This window comes from Trachemys scripta, chromosome 17, assembly GCF_013100865.1.
Source record: "Trachemys scripta elegans isolate TJP31775 chromosome 17, CAS_Tse_1.0, whole genome shotgun sequence".
In the NCBI taxonomy this organism is placed as follows: domain Eukaryota; kingdom Metazoa; phylum Chordata; order Testudines; family Emydidae; genus Trachemys; species Trachemys scripta.
The window spans coordinates 25,285,910-25,303,866 of record NC_048314.1 but is presented as its reverse complement, the minus strand read 5'-3'; the positions used below and the strand labels follow the sequence as shown (position 1 = coordinate 25,303,866).

Genomic DNA, 17,957 nt, shown 5'->3' with positions numbered 1-17,957 from the left:
TTAGTCTTTAAGGTGTCACCGGACTCCTTGTTTTTGTGGATACAGATTAACACACCTACCCCGATACATCCACAAAGCTGCCCGCAGCCAAGGAGGGAGCGACAAATTGATCTACAATGAACTACAGGACAAGTTACAGACAGCTGAAAGGTAGGAAACACAAGAGATGGATGGGATGGACAAACGACTGCAGTGTGGAGTGAATTTGAACTTCAAGTGAACCTGAGCAGAATGACCAGGCTGACTGCGCTAGCTTCCGCGATATGTTCATTGGTTGATGTCAGCACCATCAATCTAGCCTCTGTAAAGCTTGGCAGTAAAGGCTGGCTTTGCTTTCCTGCAGCAGAAAATAAGAACTAAAAGCCACTTTGGAACCTTAAAGGAAAGGAGCACCTTCTGGGAGTCACCCAGGCCTACACCAGCTGATGCCAAATATTACAGGCCCTAAATCTTGTGCTCAGACCTGACCCTTTTATAACCATATACGCCCATTCTTCCAACAACAGAGCTGGTCTCTAAGAGGCAGTTAGTAAAAGAGAGACTGGTCTGGAGAGTCAAAGCAGAGAACTGGAATCAGGTTCTACTCAGAATGCTATGGTGTTTTGCACTTATTTCCCCCCAGAAACATGGTACAGTGCTTTGAAGCCAGAAATGGATCATTGGACAAGAAATATTTTACATCTGTACAAATACGAAATACACAAACCAACAGTACAAAACCTACTATTCGTCAACATTCTGTTAGACTAGAGAATTCAGGAAAGTCAAAAGCAGTGCAAAGCGGGTCCGAATAACCCAAACCCAGAGCTACAATACCAGTATTTGTTACTGTGGCAATTGCATTTTAATAGGGTTAGACAACCTGTCTTTTACAATACAAAAAGTTGCACACTTCAACACTTACTTTTAAAAAATGCCATTTCGCTGCTGTAACGTAGTTTTGTTCCACAGCAGACTTGAAAAGCAGCACAGAGCTCAGATGAATGCTTCTAAAGAACTTATTACAGCAACAGACTTCACCAAGACATGCATTTGACTCAGGAGTGAGCCAGGGACACCACTTGTAAGCATGCTGAGGTCAGGGTTTAATGCATCAAACACTTGCCCAGTGGAACTATCTCAGCCTTGTCCGACATGGTCAGGCTTTAGCATTTCCCTCCCCGAGTGCAGCAGTGTGCAGGGACAGGGCGCACAAATCTCCTTCCTTTTAGCAGCCAGCAGGGGCAAATGTTTGAAAACTGCCAAAGAAACTGGCAGGTTCCAATGCCCACTTTATGGGCAGGTGCCATGGCAAAGCTTTCGGGTGGCTGGGAGAAGTCAGGATGGCATTGCTGAGGTCTGTCTGGCTTGCTCTCCATAGGCCAGAGAGAGCTACGCAACATTTGCCACGATCCTCTACTTCCAGGCAATGGACACGCAGCCTCTTTGGGCCAGGGAGAGGTGCCACTGAGATCCCTGTGCTCTTCGAGCTACTCCACTTTGCCAGCGACTTGGGAGAGAGCCCTAAGTGGATCTGAGCGAGCGAGCGACCCTGGCTACGTGAACTGAAAGTAACAAAAACCATTAAGGTCTCAGGTGTATCCTGGCCACAAGTGAGCTGTTGGGCAGTCTGGACTTGGAGAAGCAGAGGAAGGGTTTACCATTACTCAGGGTTAGCTTAAATCAAAGGACTTGAAAGGCCTGGACCGCTGACCCTGCACAAACCAGAGAACCCTGCTGTACTGAGAGGGGCAGCTGGGGCAGTTTATCCTGCTGCACCTCAGTTGTCAGTTTAAGCTGGTGCATTTTGTGAGTTGTGGACTAACTGGCTGTATCTTTAGCCTCATTTCCCCAAACGCTCTATCCTAGCAGGGCTCATTGCTGGGAATCTCTCCAGAGTCCCACGAGCTGGGGCCCCTGGCTTGCAGCATTTGACTCCAGATCTGTATTGCAGTGAGCACGCTGCAGCAGGTGCTATAAAGCAGGGAGAACTGAGGAAGTCATCGGTCAAGCTTTAACTAAGGGACTCCTGACCAGAAACTGCCCCAGCAGGGCTAAGGGGTGAGGGCGCCTGGCAGAAAGGGTTAACAGAGTCCAAATCTCAGAAACAACATGTACAGAATGATCGGGGAAAGCGCAGGAAGGAAGGCAAGTCGTTAGAAAAGCGTCCTGTCTGCCGAGAAGGGTTCCAGTAACACTGCTCATCAGGGCTCGCCTCCCATCAGTAGTATCTGTGCGCATGCGCCGCGTCTCCAGGGAGCCGGCCTTCCCTCGCTCCTCAGGACTGTGGCATCTGCTGACATCTAGTGGGGCTGGGGGGCAGCCGGGCAGCAGCACTTTGCTCTGTCCTGAAGCTGTAGTCATACTAGAGAGCAAAACAAAGAGAGAGAGAGACCAACACAGGAGTGACAACGCTGCGAGGGAGCGGGCTAAATCTGCGTCACTAGCACTAGCCGCGAAGAGCAGCACATGAGCTCTCGTCTCAGACCCACCCTTCTCGCCACCCGGTGCAGGGTAAAATGGGACATGCCCTGCTCCCTGGTGCAGCACCCAGAGCCGTTTACACAGAGCGACGCATTGTACCTGGGTGAGCGATGTGCCTCTTGGCTCCAGGCACGCCCCCAAGCCCCTCTGCGTTCTTGCACAGAGCTCTCCCCAGCCTGCCCGCAGCCCTGCTCCCACCAGTGCTGCCCAGTGCACTGGCCAGAGGAGGCGAAGCAGAAGGCTAGTCCAGGGTCACACTTGCTGCCTCTTCCACTACACACCGGCCCTTTCAGTCTGTAGCATTGCTCTCTGCTGCCAGCTCAATACGCTGCACAACATTCATTGAGAGAAAGAGGGGTGTGTCCGAGCCCTGCTGAGTCTTTCGCTTTTCCTCCAACAACTCATTCTTGTTCAAAGTGTAGAATTATAATCCAGACCTGTGCTAAGGAATAAATGCAAAAGCAATTCTCAGTTAGTGGGAACAAATGCTCTTTAGCATTTCCAAGCGCTGGTCCATAGCCAAGCTCCCAGAGTGATGCTGGTGTGGCCAGTGGAACCAGCAGGAACACTGGCAGTGGGAATGCAGGGAATTCCTTCCTCCAGATTAAGTAGCTCCTTGTGCTGAGATAAATCGGAAGATATTATCTATCACGTAAAGCAGCGGGAGGAATATTTCTCCTCTCAGGGAGTGGGTACACAACCTTGCACCAGTTTAATTAAACTGGTTTAGTTAGATGGTGCTACCCCGTGAATAGACCCTCTTATTTCACCCCGAGTGGGGCTTATTTCAGTTTAGCTTAAAGTGGTTCCTAATCGATTTAAAATAAACAAAAATAAACCGGGTTTAAGCTGGAACAAAAGAGTGTCCATGTGGAAAATCAAACCTCACATGAAGCCAGAGCACCTCTGTGCAGGGGGGCCCTGGAGAGCTTTGCCTTTGATTTCCCTGAGAACAGGACCGACCCTGGCTGGGCGCGGCAGAACTCAGGCTGCCCCGCAAAAAGCCGCTTTCTAACGTCAGCTCCCGAGGCCTTTTCTGGGCAGTGATTCGCTCTGACACCCAGCGTGACTTTCAGCAGGATTCGGCCTGGCCGGCTGGCTCATAACCAGGGCATTTGTCTCCAGAGATGCCCTGCGTGCACAGACCAAAGGACACAGCGCTTCCCTGCCAGAAATCCATCTTCCAACAGCAATAACAGCCACAGCCCAGGGCTTTTCCTGAGGATTTATGCCTGGCTGGGATCCCCCAATGAACCTCTGGCCATCAGCTCCTCCCAGCCAGCATTAATCCCCAGGAAATGCCCTGTGCCTGACCATTAGTGCTTAGAGGTTTTCACTGAGAAGAGCTGTAAGTGCATGGTAACACTGCCATCTTGTGGCAAATCGTGGCTCATACACTTCCAAGACCAATCAACTGAGCACATGCTCTCTCATTGATACTGAAATATTTTGCTCTTCTGTGGCATCTTTCAGCCCAGGATCTCCAGGTAATTACAATTAGTTAAGTGGCATAAGAATGATCATGCCAGTTGGACACATGGGAAAAATGCAGCACACAGCAATTAAGTGACTTACCCTAGTGGCAGTAAGGACTAGAACCCAGGAATCCTGACTCCCCTTCCCCTGGCCCTAGCTCTGGTCACTAGGGTCGTTCATACCCTCTTCTCCAAAGTAACCAAACAAGCAGATGCTGAAGAAGCCATTCCAGCCCTCCTAGTCCAGAGCAAACGCCCCCTTTGTCCCGGACACCTAGTTACACAGCTTAAGCAGTCCCTCTACTGCGGCCAAGAAACATATTGAAGGAGGAAATACTGAATCATTTAAACTGACCCGTCACTATCACTGCTCAGTAAAATAACCTCGGCCCTGACTAGTAAGCGTGACTGTCACACGCGCAGCACGCAGCGAAAGCCATTCACAATGGCTAGTAACAGCCTTGGAGCAGAGCGGAGGGTACTGACACGGGCGAATGGGGTCTGGCAATTAAAGCGGGTTTTCCCCACTCATTAACACCTTCTCCCTGCTGTGACACTGGTGGAAAGCACCACAGGGATAATGGTCACTGAAACCACCAAACTGCAGCTGGGTTCCTCACGCCTGGTTCTGGGCTACAGTTCTGGTTGGATCGTGCCTTTCACGCCCCCAGCTCACAACAACAGCAGGGAGCCTGCATGAACGGGGCTCCCCGTTCCCTGAGACAGCCCCTCTGAGTGACTCTGGGAGGGCTGCCTCGGCGGCACCCCCCCCGGGAAGAGAATGACCTGCGTCTATGGACTGCTGACCTCGCCGGCCCTCCCTCTGGCAAACGCAGATGTGGAACCAATGTGGGACATGCTGCCGTGGTGATGGGGTCTGGAAAACGTGATGGGCACAGCCCTTCAGGAGAATGAACCAGCCCTGTGCATGTGCCTCATGACAGGCAGGATGTGTATCTGAGGGCAAGAGTCTCACAGCATAGTCCAACAGAGGGGCTAAACTTGGGAAAGGCCCTAAACCTTCATACCCCCAAACACCACTTCTCCCAGGTGTCCGGCTGCCAGCAGGACTCAGCCAGCAACTCACAGCACGTGGGGCGAGCCGAATGATTTAGGCCCTCTTTGTCACACATAGTCAGCCAGTTTATGCTCACAGGGGAATTTCCCCTCAGCCCAGGCATTTGCCAGGCACTGTCTGCAGCTAGTTCTTAGTCTGTATCTCACGTGTGCGTGGCTCCTCCCCATGACAGGACAGAGCTCACACTGGGCTACTGTCCCCCAATGGGATTAGCATCCATCTAAAAGCCAGCTTTCCAGTCTGAACCCCCCCACAGGGACCGTCTCTTACTATGCATCTGTACAGCGCCGAGCACAGCTAGGTCCTGGGCATGCAGGTCCTATCATGAGAAAACCCAACCAGTCAGTGTAGGGCTGTTTCCACAGGCACTCGAGCCAATCGACTCCTTCACTGGGACATCTGGAGGAAGCCAGCACCAAAGGACCAAACTCATATAAAGCAAATTGAAATGTGTGTGGAAGCAGCTCTGCTTGGAAGTTGTGTGGAGATAGCTGCCCAGTTCTAACTACGGCCCTACATCGTTGTGGTGTCTGTGCACTGGAGCCATTCGCATTTACACACCCAATGGGTCATTTTGAACGTGGAGGCGGCAGGACGGCTCCATTCGGAAAAGCACCTACGCACAGGTTTCGCTCTGGACCGTGCTCACTGGTTCTTCCTGACTGGGCTCTGTGTGAAGGAGGGCTCGGTTTGTCTGTTCCACGGTCTCAGAGCTCAGCCATGCTGCTTATCGCTGTGTTGGTGGGGGGTTCCCGGGTTCGTACAGCTGGGCATGCACAGCGCTGGGGGACTGGCCCAGCTCTACTGACCCCTCTGCATCAATTCCCCGGGACGACTCCACGCCCCTTCCTCTTGACCCTCACTCACGGGTCATAAAGGCAGATGTGCAGCCTACTCCGCTCGGCAGAGACCCCATTGACGAGGAGGGCTCAGAACTGGGGCAACAGGCCACGAGTACCCGCCGCTCCAAGCCGCTGGGTGGGGGATCACTAAGGGGGTGAAGGGGCAGGGAGGACCCATAGGTATCCAGACTCATTTCTCGCTGTCCTTGTTGGAGAGGCAGGTGTTCCTAGCCTGGGGCAAGGGCCGGAGCAGGTGGGCCTATGGCTCCTTCTACCCAGAGCTACCAGCAAATACACAGGGCCTGGTGCTAAAAGGACACTGGTCATGGCCCAGAAGGCAAGGGATACTCAAATCTCCTCCCCTGCTTGTCCGTGCCCTGCCCAAGCTAGAGAGGTCTCCTGTGCACCAGTATGGGCCTCGTTAACATCCCCTTGGCAACGTTGCCATCACTGGCCCTGCCAACGAGCTCAGCTGGGCCAGCTTCTCCAGACACAGGGAGCCGGGCCAGCCGAGGACCGACATGGCAGGAGAATGCCTGTGCACAGGAGCTCTGAAGCTCCTCGCTGGGCTCAAGGGTTAGGCCAAGCCCAGGGGCCTAGCGGGCTGGAGCCTGGGATGTATGGGCCCACACGCTGGGCAGGGACCCCCCCATCAGTGATTTCTGTTCAAACCTGAGAGCATGCAGCAGAGCTTGGGAGCACCCCGCGGCTCCACTGGCCGAGGACCAGTGCTGGAGGGGTCTGAGCGCAAACAGCCATCCCCACGCTAAACCCACCTCTGAAGGCAGAACAGAATCATAGGACTGGGAGGGACCTCGAGAGGTCGTCTAGTCCAGTCCCCTTCACTCATGGCAGGACTAAGTGTTTTCTAGACCATCCCTGACAGGTGTTTGTCCAACCTGTGCTTAAAAATCTCCAATGCCGGAGATTCCACAATCTCCCTAGGGAATTTATTCCAGTGCTTAACCACCCTGACAGTTAGGAAGTTTTTCCTAATGTCCAACCTAAACCTCCCTTGCTGCAATTTAAGCCCATTGCTTCTTGTCCTATCCTCACAGGTTAAGAACAACAATTTTTCTCTCTCCTCCTTGTAACAACCTTTTCTGTACTTAAAAACTGTTATGTCCCCTCTCAGTCTTCTCTTCTCCAGACTAAACAAACCCAATTTTTTCAATCTTCCCTCATAAGACATGTTTTCTAGACCTTTAATCATTTTTGTTGCTCTTCTCTGGACTTTCTCCAATTTGTCCACGTCCTTCCTGAAATGTGATGCCCAGAACTGGACACACTACTCCAGTTGAGGCCTAATCAGCGTGGAGTAGAGCAGAAGAATTACTTCTTGTGTCTTGCTTACAACACTCCTGCTGATAGATCCCAGAATGATGTTTGCTTTTTTTGCAACAGTGTTACGCTGTTGACTCATATTTAGCTTGTGATCCACTTTGACCCCCAGATCCCTTTCCGCAGTACTCCTTCCTAGGCAGTCATTTCCCATTTTGTATGTGTGCAACTGATTGATCCTTCCTAAATGGAGTACTTTGCATTTGTCCTTATTGAATTTCATCCTATGTACTTCAAACCATTTCTCCAGTTTGTCCAGATCATTTTGAATTTTAATCCTATCCTCCAAAGCACTTGCAACCTCTCTCAGCTTGGTATCATCCACAAATTTTATAAGTGTACTCTCTGTGCCATTATCTAAATCATTGACAACGATATTGAACAGAACCGGACCCAGAACTGATCCCTGTGGGACACCACTCGTTATGCCCTTCCAGTATGACTGTGAACCACTGATAACTATTCTCTGGGAATGGTTTTCCAACCAGTTATACACCCACCTAATTGTGGCTCCAGCTAGGTTGCATTTCCCTAGTTTATTTATGAGAAGGTCATACAGGACAGTATCAGAAGCCTTACTAAAGTCAAGATATACCACATCTACCGCTTCCCCACACCCACAAGGCTTGTTACCCTGTCAAAGAAAGCTATCAGGTTGGTTTGACATGATTTGTTCTTGACAATCCATGCTGACTGTTACTTATCGCCTTATTATCTTCTACGTGTTTGCAAACTGATTACTTAACTATTTGCTCCATTATCTTTCCAGGTACTGAAGCTGACTGGTCTGTAATTCCCCGCATTGTCCTTATTCCCCTTTTTACAGATGGGCACTATATTAGCCCTTTTCCAGTCCTCTGGAAGCTCTCCCATGACTTTTCATGGAAGGCAGACCCGGCCCCACATTTCCTGGGTCCCCCCAAACAGGGCCGGGACAGATTCACTAATCTGTGTGCTTGCCAGGGGAGAGGCTGGATTCGCCCTGGGACATTGTGGACAGGCCAGTATTATTCTATTCGCTAGAAACCCAATGTCCAGGCCCTGGCCGCTTCTCCTGACACGTCACACGCCCTGGCTGAGTGTCCGAGAGGCCAGTTAAGGGAGAACTCTGCTGATAACATCACGCTGCTTACCTCTGACAAAGGTGCTTCCATCAAGGGATCTCGTAGCACTGAAAATATGAGGGCAGTGTCATTATCCCCATTTGACATACAGAAAACTGGGCACAGAAAGGGGACATGACTGACCCAAGGCCATTCAGCAGGCCAGGAACAAAGCCAGAACTAGAACCCAGGTCCCTGGACTCCCAGTCCAGTGCTCTGCCCACTAGATCACCCTGTTTCCCTGATCCGTAAGGCCACACAAATGAAAACACATTTTTGCCACCATCACATCTAGAGGCTGATTCTGTACAGTGAGCTATTTTCATCTGGACTGTAAGCTCTTCTAGGCAGGGGCTCTTCTTCTGGGTAGCAGATAAAGAAATAACAATCATGTAGGCTTCAGGTAGCGCTGGTCTCTTTTCTACGCTTGTATAGTATCCAGCACAAGGGAGCTGCAGTTCCAACAGGAATTTTTGGGTGCCACCATATTATAAATATTTACTACTGATCAGAGAAGTGGCAAGCCAAGTTATTTTCTAGCCGCAATACAATGTTACATCACTAGATGGTGCTACAAGACCACAAATTACTTTGTGACAAAACCTGCTATTCTTTAAAGTTAACCTTTACAAAAGGCAGTTGAAAAAAAGAAAAGTGAATGCATGCGATACAGGGCTAAGGAAATTTGCTGTCTAGGCAACTGGGAAATGGGTATTTAGATGCCAAAAACATAAGGAACTCCTGCCTTATTCACCTTATAAAGAAAGCGATCTATGGCACACAGCTCCCACGTTCAAATGGAATCTGTGCAAGGGAGGATGTGTCAAGAAGTCGTCTTCTCCACGAAAGCTTTTTAATTGGCAAACATGTCTTCATTAATTTTACCTCAATGTCGTGATGTCACAGCCAGCACTATCAGCCCCAAGCTAAATAAGCAATAAGCCTCATTTTTCAACACACAAACACATAAAGATGTCAGCTCAAACTGTTTACTAATTAACACTTAAAAAGACACAAATTAGATATGCGTGGCTAAGAGCAATTATAATCAAGACGAATTTCTCTAGTCATTTGGGAACAGAAAAAAATGCCTAATTGCTGGAACCAATGTTTTAAAAACTGAAATCATGCCAGTTAGCAAATATGTTCATTTAAAGAACATTTCATGTGACTACACTCTGGAGAATTGACTACAAACAGGAGAACAAGGAAAAATATTTCTGTATAAAATTAAGATTTTAAACTCTTGTAGATTTACAACTTCTTCATTAAAATGTTTGCAAAGAGCAGCCTATGAAAACCTGTAGCAATTAAGTGGTTAAATGAACTGCCTTCCTTGTCAATTTGAAGAGAATGATTAATATTAGATGTTCACTTTGCTAATTAGACTCTCACTAGACTTTTAGCTAAACGCCAAGTTAAAACTGAGTGGTGCATTCTATCGAATGCTTGTGCTGAAAAGAGCTGGGAGGCCAATGGTCATGCTTTATTGTTAACTATGTTACAGCATGGAGGTTTAAGGCAATATTGAGCTGTCTGATAAATTGCTCTTGACAGTCTGTGGAGTTCTGGGCATGAATGGGGCTGAGAGCCCCCTTCACTGGCCGTATGTGTCACTCTCACCTGTACAGAAGATAGTTTAACTTGTTCTGGGGATTCGTTACCAATGCATTATGACACAGGTCTCGCTATGCAGGGGCACACGCAGTGCATGACAAACAAGCACAAAATCCCTTCCTGGAGCTGAAGGCGGGAACAGCAGAGTCTTTTCTGGATGTATAAATGCCCCCCCGCCTCCCCAAGAAGTGAACTGTGCTCTAGTGACTAGGACACTCTCCTGGGTGTCAGAAGATTTGGATCCACTCCTGGCTTTGCCGCTGACCTTGGACAAGTTGCTTCTCTTCTCTTTGCCAGGCGACCCTCCCACCCTTTGGTTTGCCTTCTCTATTTAGAGTGTAAACTCCTTGTGGCAGGGACTGTCTCCACAATGCCCAGCATGGGAGTCTCTAGGTGCTCCCGCAACTACAACATTTCCCCCAAACAGCGGAAAGCTTGATTTGTTCATGTAAAGGAGAAGGTTGTTCTCACAGCCTGGGGAATGGCTGGTACAGTTGGCATATTCTACTATATAAAATGAATAATCATTCCTGGAATTCTTTGGGAATATTTCTGTGTGGCATGCAGCTCCAGGGAAAATGCTCTTACTGCGGTTGGAAATCCAGCAGGCTTGCTGTAATGGAGCTATTGCTTGCAAGGGAAATAAAGCTACACAGAAATTCACAATATTTATATGCACATCTCTTTGTATGCAGACAAGATGCTTCATCAAGGAATATGGGCTGCATAATTAAACTTTTCATTACTCTGAAACACATGCGGCCTGTGATGGGAGAAAGGGGTGTTGGGATGGATGGCTCCCTTTCATTGCAGCACAAAATGAGTGTGACACTCACGCCCCCTCACATAACCTGGCCCGAGGGGGGAAGGGGGAGGAAGAGGCACGCTGAAAAGGCTTTTTAATCCATGACTCTTTGGAACAGTGTTTTCAGGTCTGGAGGGCTCTCCCACATCCAAGAACTTGCACATGGTGCTGGGCTTCAAACCTTGACGTTGAAATCTAATATCTTAATCTGCCACTCTAGCAAGATGGACAAAACCTACCAACTAAAACATTGTTGCTGCTGATCTTAGCAACAGATGCTAACAGTTCAGGCCCACACTGGGTGGAGCAGCAGCACCTGGCACTAGTCAGGCTTTGCATGGACCAAGCTGTCCTTCCTTAAGTGGTCTTTGTGATACACAATTAGATGCTGTTCTGCCTTTCACCCAGAGTAAAGTTCATCTCTGTGCACCAGGCATATCCCATGTATGCCCTCAAACAGGGAAACTACTCTATACCCTCACTCTGCCATTTCTCAGTAAGAAAGGGAAAATAAACGTATTAACCTATTATCTTATATGCTATCTGTATACAAGTGCCCCAGAGGAGCAGGTGACTGAGACGGTACAGAACAGCAAGGCTCTAGGATTTGAGCTGGCTTGTCACTGATACACATTTCCATGGGGGAGATGACGCATGGGATACTCTGAGATATTCCACAACCAGATCGCCTGGCTCTAAACCCTGCTATGTGTCAGGGCAAGGAATTATTCACAATCTGGATACAATGTTCACACCTTAAACCTGAATAAATTGGTCCTGAAGATTTGTTAGCTTATAAATAGAGTCTTCCTTATTATGGAAATAAACATGAGAATTCCTAACTTCCCATAAAAATACTTGAGTAATAAACCACTGTGTTTTGTTGTAAAGTCACCTATAATCTGCATGTGACACTCCTTCCATTTTTATGACATACTGCAAATCAAAGACAAAAGGAGTAGTCAGCTGTGTTTCTGCGTTGGCTATGACAGGTTCAGAAATTTTGCTGTGCCACATTGATTCACTTTGCCTTCAGTACAGGAACCTGTTAGCTGATAACACAAAAAGGGAATCCCAAAGGAACATGGTTCCACCAGCTCCATCTTTAAGACAAATATTCCTCTCAAAGGGAAGCTGCCTCTGAATTTCTGACTGCTTACCATCCTGCTGTACAGCACATGCACATACTAAAACACTGCCTTAAGAAAACAGCAATGACACAACGCTGGAAGTGGACAATACTCTGGTTTGATCCCCTCTCTCTTTTGGAGGGTTCACATTCTCTAAAATCTCAGCCTATTTGTTCCTGGTGACACGTTACGTTCACCATCAAACTAAAAAATTATGAAGCAGTTTACCTGACCCTGCTTAATTGAGTTCAATTGCTTCCTGAAATGGAAGAGGCAACCTCACACAAACAGTGCCCTGTTTGGGGAAACACGTAGTTTGTTAATAAGCGAGAAAGAAAGGTTCAACAAAAGAGACATCTGGAATTAAATGGAGGGTGCAGATTTTGCTGTTAGATTCAACGCTTAAAGCTTTTTCTGGCACAAATCATTTGTGATTTTGAGCTTACTGTTTGGCTTAACTTAATGTTGACTTTATCCACCAGCAGGGACCTAGCAAAGCAAGCTAAACTCTTTCCAGAAGGGAGGGAACCTTACAGCTATGTGAGCACAGATTTGGCTGTGCCTGTGCCCAGAGTCCCACAGGGCCACTTACCTCCTTTTCGATTTCTGCCAGGGATTTGATTGTGATGCCCAAGAGATCAACTTGCTGCATCTAAAAAATAACCCCAAAGACCCCAGAAACATGCTATTTAGTTTTTAGAATAATTCAGCAGATACATTCTCTGTCACTGGAGAGTCAGAGGCACCAGCTATAAAAATGCGTGTAACCCTTTTCCCCAGTACACCACACCGACACAGAGGCAGGCGGACCATGGGCAGTGATTGCAATGCTTGCTTATAACTAACCAGGATTATTTGCCATTCTTGACAGGGCCATTTTAAACTGGTAAATCCTTCGCTGTCTTCCTGACACAGAACAACTGCTATTGTACCACAGTGTGTACCACACCCTGGATTTTAGATGGCAATGGGGCCATAAGCAGGAGAGGCATTAGCTGTGAAAAAGCCTGACCATCTGGTGGCAATGGTGTCACAGGAATCTTAAGGAAGGATTAGCATGGCCTAATGGCTCTCTGCATTTCTCCTAGCAGCGTGGGGATTCCAATTCTCTGGGAACGTGAGTGGAAGAGATGAACAACGCACAAACAGTTCTTTTCAGACAGCAATGGCTGCAAAACCATCACATTTTATCTGGAGTTTCTATAATCACAAAACAAAACAAAAAAGATGTAACACCAGCCGCAGGACGTGAAGAACAAGACACAGAAGACAGTTCCGTGTTTTCAGTAATAGTTTCTTGTACATTGATTTTTAAAGAGACAGTTGGAGGTAGTGGCTGGAGTAGAGGAATGGTAATGGGATATGGAGCTTTTCAGCTCTAGATTACAGGCTTAAATTAGTCCCAGGCAAACAGTACTCCAAAGTCTTTAAATGGCACTTATTTGGGACTCTCTATGAAATCCATTCCTATGGACAGGTGTTCACAAAACACACCACCACATTAGGAACTAACCAGCATCCCCTGCTGACCATCGCAGCAGATATACCCTGAGCTGAACAGGACACGAGTCCTCTCCCTTCAGAAACAGACACAGATCTGAGTTTAGAAACCTCCGTGCAGGGTAGCGGGAGAAGCTTACACTGTCACTGCCTGTGCCGAATCAGCAGGGCTGTCAATGCAGACCCTAAATTCATCACCAGCATTGCATTCACTTCAGAATTCAGTTGACAGTATTCTGTACATGGAAACACAATCTCGCTTTGCTGCTGCACTTGATACACTTTGGCATATATAATCTCTCAAACCAGAGGGAAACATGAATACTAAAAACATTTTTCTAGCCACGTTTCTATTGCCTGGACCCCAGCGGAGGTCCAGCTGTTGTATCATTAGGACATAACAACCTCTCTAAACTTTCTAGACTGGAATTGGTAAACAGGACAGCACAGTCTCTCTCCCCAGAAACTGGAATCCTGCCAGCGTCACCACGGCAACCAAGCTACCTTGGGTCAGCTAAAGTTACTTGCACTCCACGTGCAAAATCACGAGCATTTTTCAAGATTAAACAGCTTCCAGAAAGATGTAAGTGATGCATATTGTGTTTCATTAGAATGGAGGCACCGCCCAGGACTCTCAGCTGTCAGTGCAGCCCTAGAGCACTATTTCGATGGCACGTCAGGTACCGGGAAAGCCGGGCTGCCAGTTCTAACGAAGATGTGGATGCAGACTGGGAATGATTTTACTTTGGCTCAGCACCAAGAGGCCAGACCCACAACGGAATGTCCAGGGCTCCCACCAAAGAACTGAAAAACCCTCATTTTTAAACATAAATTACAGTAATGTGCTGGTTCGATCAAGGGCCATGGCAGCCCTGCCATCTTTGCTACTGGGGAGGGCTTGAAGGAGCCTTACCAGCCTTATACCACACTTGGGCAAGGTCTCACCGCAGCTTGGCACCGCTCTCTGCGGAGTTGTGAAGAGCAGGGATGAAAAGACCCCTGCAATATCTCTAACTCTCAGTGCGTGTCTGCAGTAGTCACAGTGTCATTAGCATTGTACTCAACTTCTGGGATCTGAAAGAACAGGGCCACCTCTATGCAGGGAAGGGACAAAAGATTTAACTTAGACTTGGAAAACCAGGTATTTGCTTTTTTTTTAAAACATATACAGACAGTCTCAATGCAGCCAGGAATTTACTCATGATCACCTCTACCTTGGCAGTGATCGAGGGTTCACCTAATAGAGGAATTTACTTTTAGAAATGATCTGGTGAAACAATCTAAACAGCCATCCACACGTCAAACGAAAGTGTTCTCAGGTGCATCTACAATCACTATGGTGAAATTCACCCTCGTGCAGGTGGCTAGCACCAGGACTATGCACCAATTATGTTCCACAAGCTTAACTGGTGCTTATGCCTTGTGAGTGCCCTCCACATGAGGGTGAGCTTTACCCTAGAGAACGATGACAGTAACTTACCCCTTCAGGAGCGCAGGCAAACTTATCTGAGATCATAAAAGGCACTCCATCCATGGCTGAAAAATACAGATGAACAGAGAGTTGAAATCTTACATCGATATTCTGATGTCAAATAACTTACTGCATTTCCAGAAACATACCATGTATGAATCGCATCAACATTTGGCAATAACATACCAGGGTACAAATCAATCAGGGCAGACCAGTCTGTTGACTCTCCCAATTGTACTGCCAGTTCAAAGCATGGGGGGCACTCAGGTATATCCTTGATAACATCCAATCTCATTCTGGCCATTGGCACAATTTCATACACCGTGTTCTATGAATTTGCCCCCAACTTGGTTGGACTGTATACAGAACCAGCCTCTCGAGCGGGGCAGCGTCTGGAGCCCAAAACAAATGCAGATGGCTTAAGAGGACAGACTTCCACTTGCCACTTACTGTGTAATAATCGTTTGCATATAAACTGCTACATAAAAAAAAGAGCCCTCGGGATGTAGCACTTTTTCTTAGTGAGAGAAAAATCAAATGTTTGGTTCAGAGGACAAGATGGTTTTTGCCCCCAGAACACAAGGCGCTATGCATCCCACTGGCAGACTTACAGGGGGAGGTTTGGAAAAGAGACGTAGAAACTTGTCTGCAATCCTTTAAAAAAAATCCTGACACTAGAGATGAAATGGAGTCTCCCAGACCGTCAGGAGAAATGACCTTCCCTTGCCAGTCTACTCCAGAAATAACCACATGCAAATACAATACACTAAACACACAGTCAAGATGCCAATGAAATCAGATTATCCGAGACCCCTGAAGTGGGGCAGCCTTGAGTCACACTGCCCTGGCTCTCTTGGTTTGCAGCACAACCTTAGGAACAGGGAGTGGTTTTTGCATATGCTTTGGGTCGTCTTCTGTTTTAAACCAGGATAAGGATCTTTGTTGTACTGTCACTGCCTTTGCAGCCCTCAAAGCAAGCTCTGAAAGGCCCCGTAGCCCAGGCGAGCTAGTTCATCTCTCAGCAATTCCCATAAGATTCCGGAAAAGGTCCGTTTCCAAGCCAGCACACTGAGTCTCCAACAGGCTTCACGATTTATCCGCGCCCGTTACTTGCTTCAATCTTTTCAGCCTCTTTCCATTTCAGCGCCGAGAAAAAGACGACGTGACCATGTCCCCAGAACAAGTTCAATGCTTGCAGTGGCCTCTACCTTTACCCCAAACAGGTTTTCTTCCGAAAAGCATCAGAGCCAAGGCAGTGTCTCTTGGGCTCGGATTTGAAATGGCCAGGATTCGTGCAACTCTTTGGTTCGTGTGCCTAACGTCAGCCAACATGGACGAGTTCAGGGGTTGGCTGTAGGAAGATTTTCATACATTTAACATTTGACATGCACTTTATATCATTTTTTTTGACAAACCAACTCAGATGGAGGCAGGGTGCTGCGTGGCAGCAACACACAACCACCGTGTTACAACAAACAAAATATACAGATGAGAAACGGTGCCACCGAGCCAAGCAAGTTCTCAAACCTGGGAGACTAGCAGCACTTCTTACGCTGGCAAAGAGATGCTTTGGTCAGCCAGACAATGGATTTTGTTCAAGAAATTAAAGAAATAACCCAACACTCGTCTGTTTGTTCCTCTAACACAGCAAAACAGCCACCGAAATGCATCAGTAGGCTCCCTCAGTCTTTGAGACTGTAGTTAAAAAAACGCTGATCCACAGTACAGAGAAACCCAGCAGATGAAAGTAAGGATGTGCCAAAGGCTCAGTAGCGCAATTAGCATTCTCCTAAACAAACGAGCTTCAACAGAGCTGTAATTAAGCAGGCCTGTAATTAAGTATATGCCCTTTATCATAACGATCATGCTTAAAAATGGCATGATGCATGGAAGTCTGTTATTAATGCTGTAATCCCAAAGTGAAAGCAGCATACATAGGAATCAGCGTGTCAGGCCCGTCACTAGGCTGTTTGTAAAATACATTAAAGGGAAAAATCAGAAAACAATGAGCTCATTCAGCTGTTCGTTTTCTAGGCAAGCACTAGAAGTCGAGGATTTGAAATACTTACTGATTCAGGAGAGTTTAAACAAACAACGCACTAAGCTGCCATTGTCTGTCCCTCCGCTAGACCTGTACTGGGGGCAGGGAAGGGGGAGAAAGTAAAGTGTTTTTTTCCTACCAGCCCCCTACCTGTGTTTGACCCAAGGATCAGCTGTTTGGAGAGTGTGGGGCCAGTCCGCAGAAGGCACATTGTTTGGAACAGAACTGGAGCCCAGCTGGAAGCAGGCTGCTCTCCAACCAATCTCTGTGTGGGGATCTCTCCTAACAAAACAAAGGGGTTTCAGCTGGTATCTTTACCCTGACTTCACACCTGAACTATTCTGTTCCCTGACAAAGTAAATGTGCCGATGGACATCACCACTGATCTGAAGAGTCCTGCACCTCGGCCCCACCTGTTGATTTCTGGAGGTTGAACATCAATATACAAAGCACAGGTGGGACCACAACTATTCCAACATGAGACACCATGCGAGAAATATTTAAAATGCTGGGTTTTTTTATTAGTACTTTTTCCAAGTCCAGTTTTGTGAGCGGTTCTAGCAATTTTGGGGGCAAAAGCCCAAAATTCCTTGCAGGGATCTGAATCCAGATGGCTAAAAGCATGTTTGATATTGGGATATTTGCTCCCATCACAATATTGAGTCATATTCAATTAATGCTCATATTTACATTTTGCAGGCAAGCATTTCCCCCAGCACACTCTGGACAATACTGCAGTCTAAATAATCATTAACAACAAAGCAGAAGGGACTACAGGGAGATGAGGAGGTTGCCAGGATGTGGGGCAGAATGGAGTCACTGAATGCAAGAGTCACCCCCACTTACCGAAGCCTCCTTCCCTTTTCCCCAGCTAGTAACCCTCAGCTAGCCCAGCACACCAGCCAGTCTCCTAGAACTTGGCAGCTGGAGTTGGTGGTTTCAGTCTTGTTTCCATCAAACAGGCAATCGAAACGTGGCACACTATCACCCTGAGACCCATTGCCACGCCAGGGCCAGATTCTACCCCCATCATGCCTGCTGAATAAGGCCACACTCCGCGAGTAGCTACACGGACGTTCGTGGCACTGCTT

General features: G+C 47.6%; 1 protein-coding gene across 3 annotated transcripts in view; it reads right to left on the bottom strand.

The window, feature by feature from the left end:
* Positions 1 to 397: 397 nt before the first annotated feature.
* The window catches only part of MVB12B (multivesicular body subunit 12B), a 98,153-nt gene continuing 80,593 nt past the window's right edge, over positions 398 to 17,957 (bottom strand). The window contains exons 8-10 of one of the 3 annotated variants that reach the window (XM_034793435.1): positions 14,835 to 14,890; positions 12,447 to 12,506; positions 398 to 2,344 (exon numbers count right to left, since the gene is read on the bottom strand). In XM_034793435.1, the coding sequence (XP_034649326.1) occupies positions 2,258 to 2,344; positions 12,447 to 12,506; positions 14,835 to 14,890 (203 nt within the window). In that variant the 3' untranslated portion in view covers positions 398 to 2,257. Of the gene's footprint in view, positions 2,345 to 12,446; positions 12,507 to 14,834; positions 14,891 to 16,909; positions 17,149 to 17,957 lie in introns of those variants that run through there. The other 2 variants (XM_034793436.1, XM_034793437.1) reach the window with 2 other exon arrangements.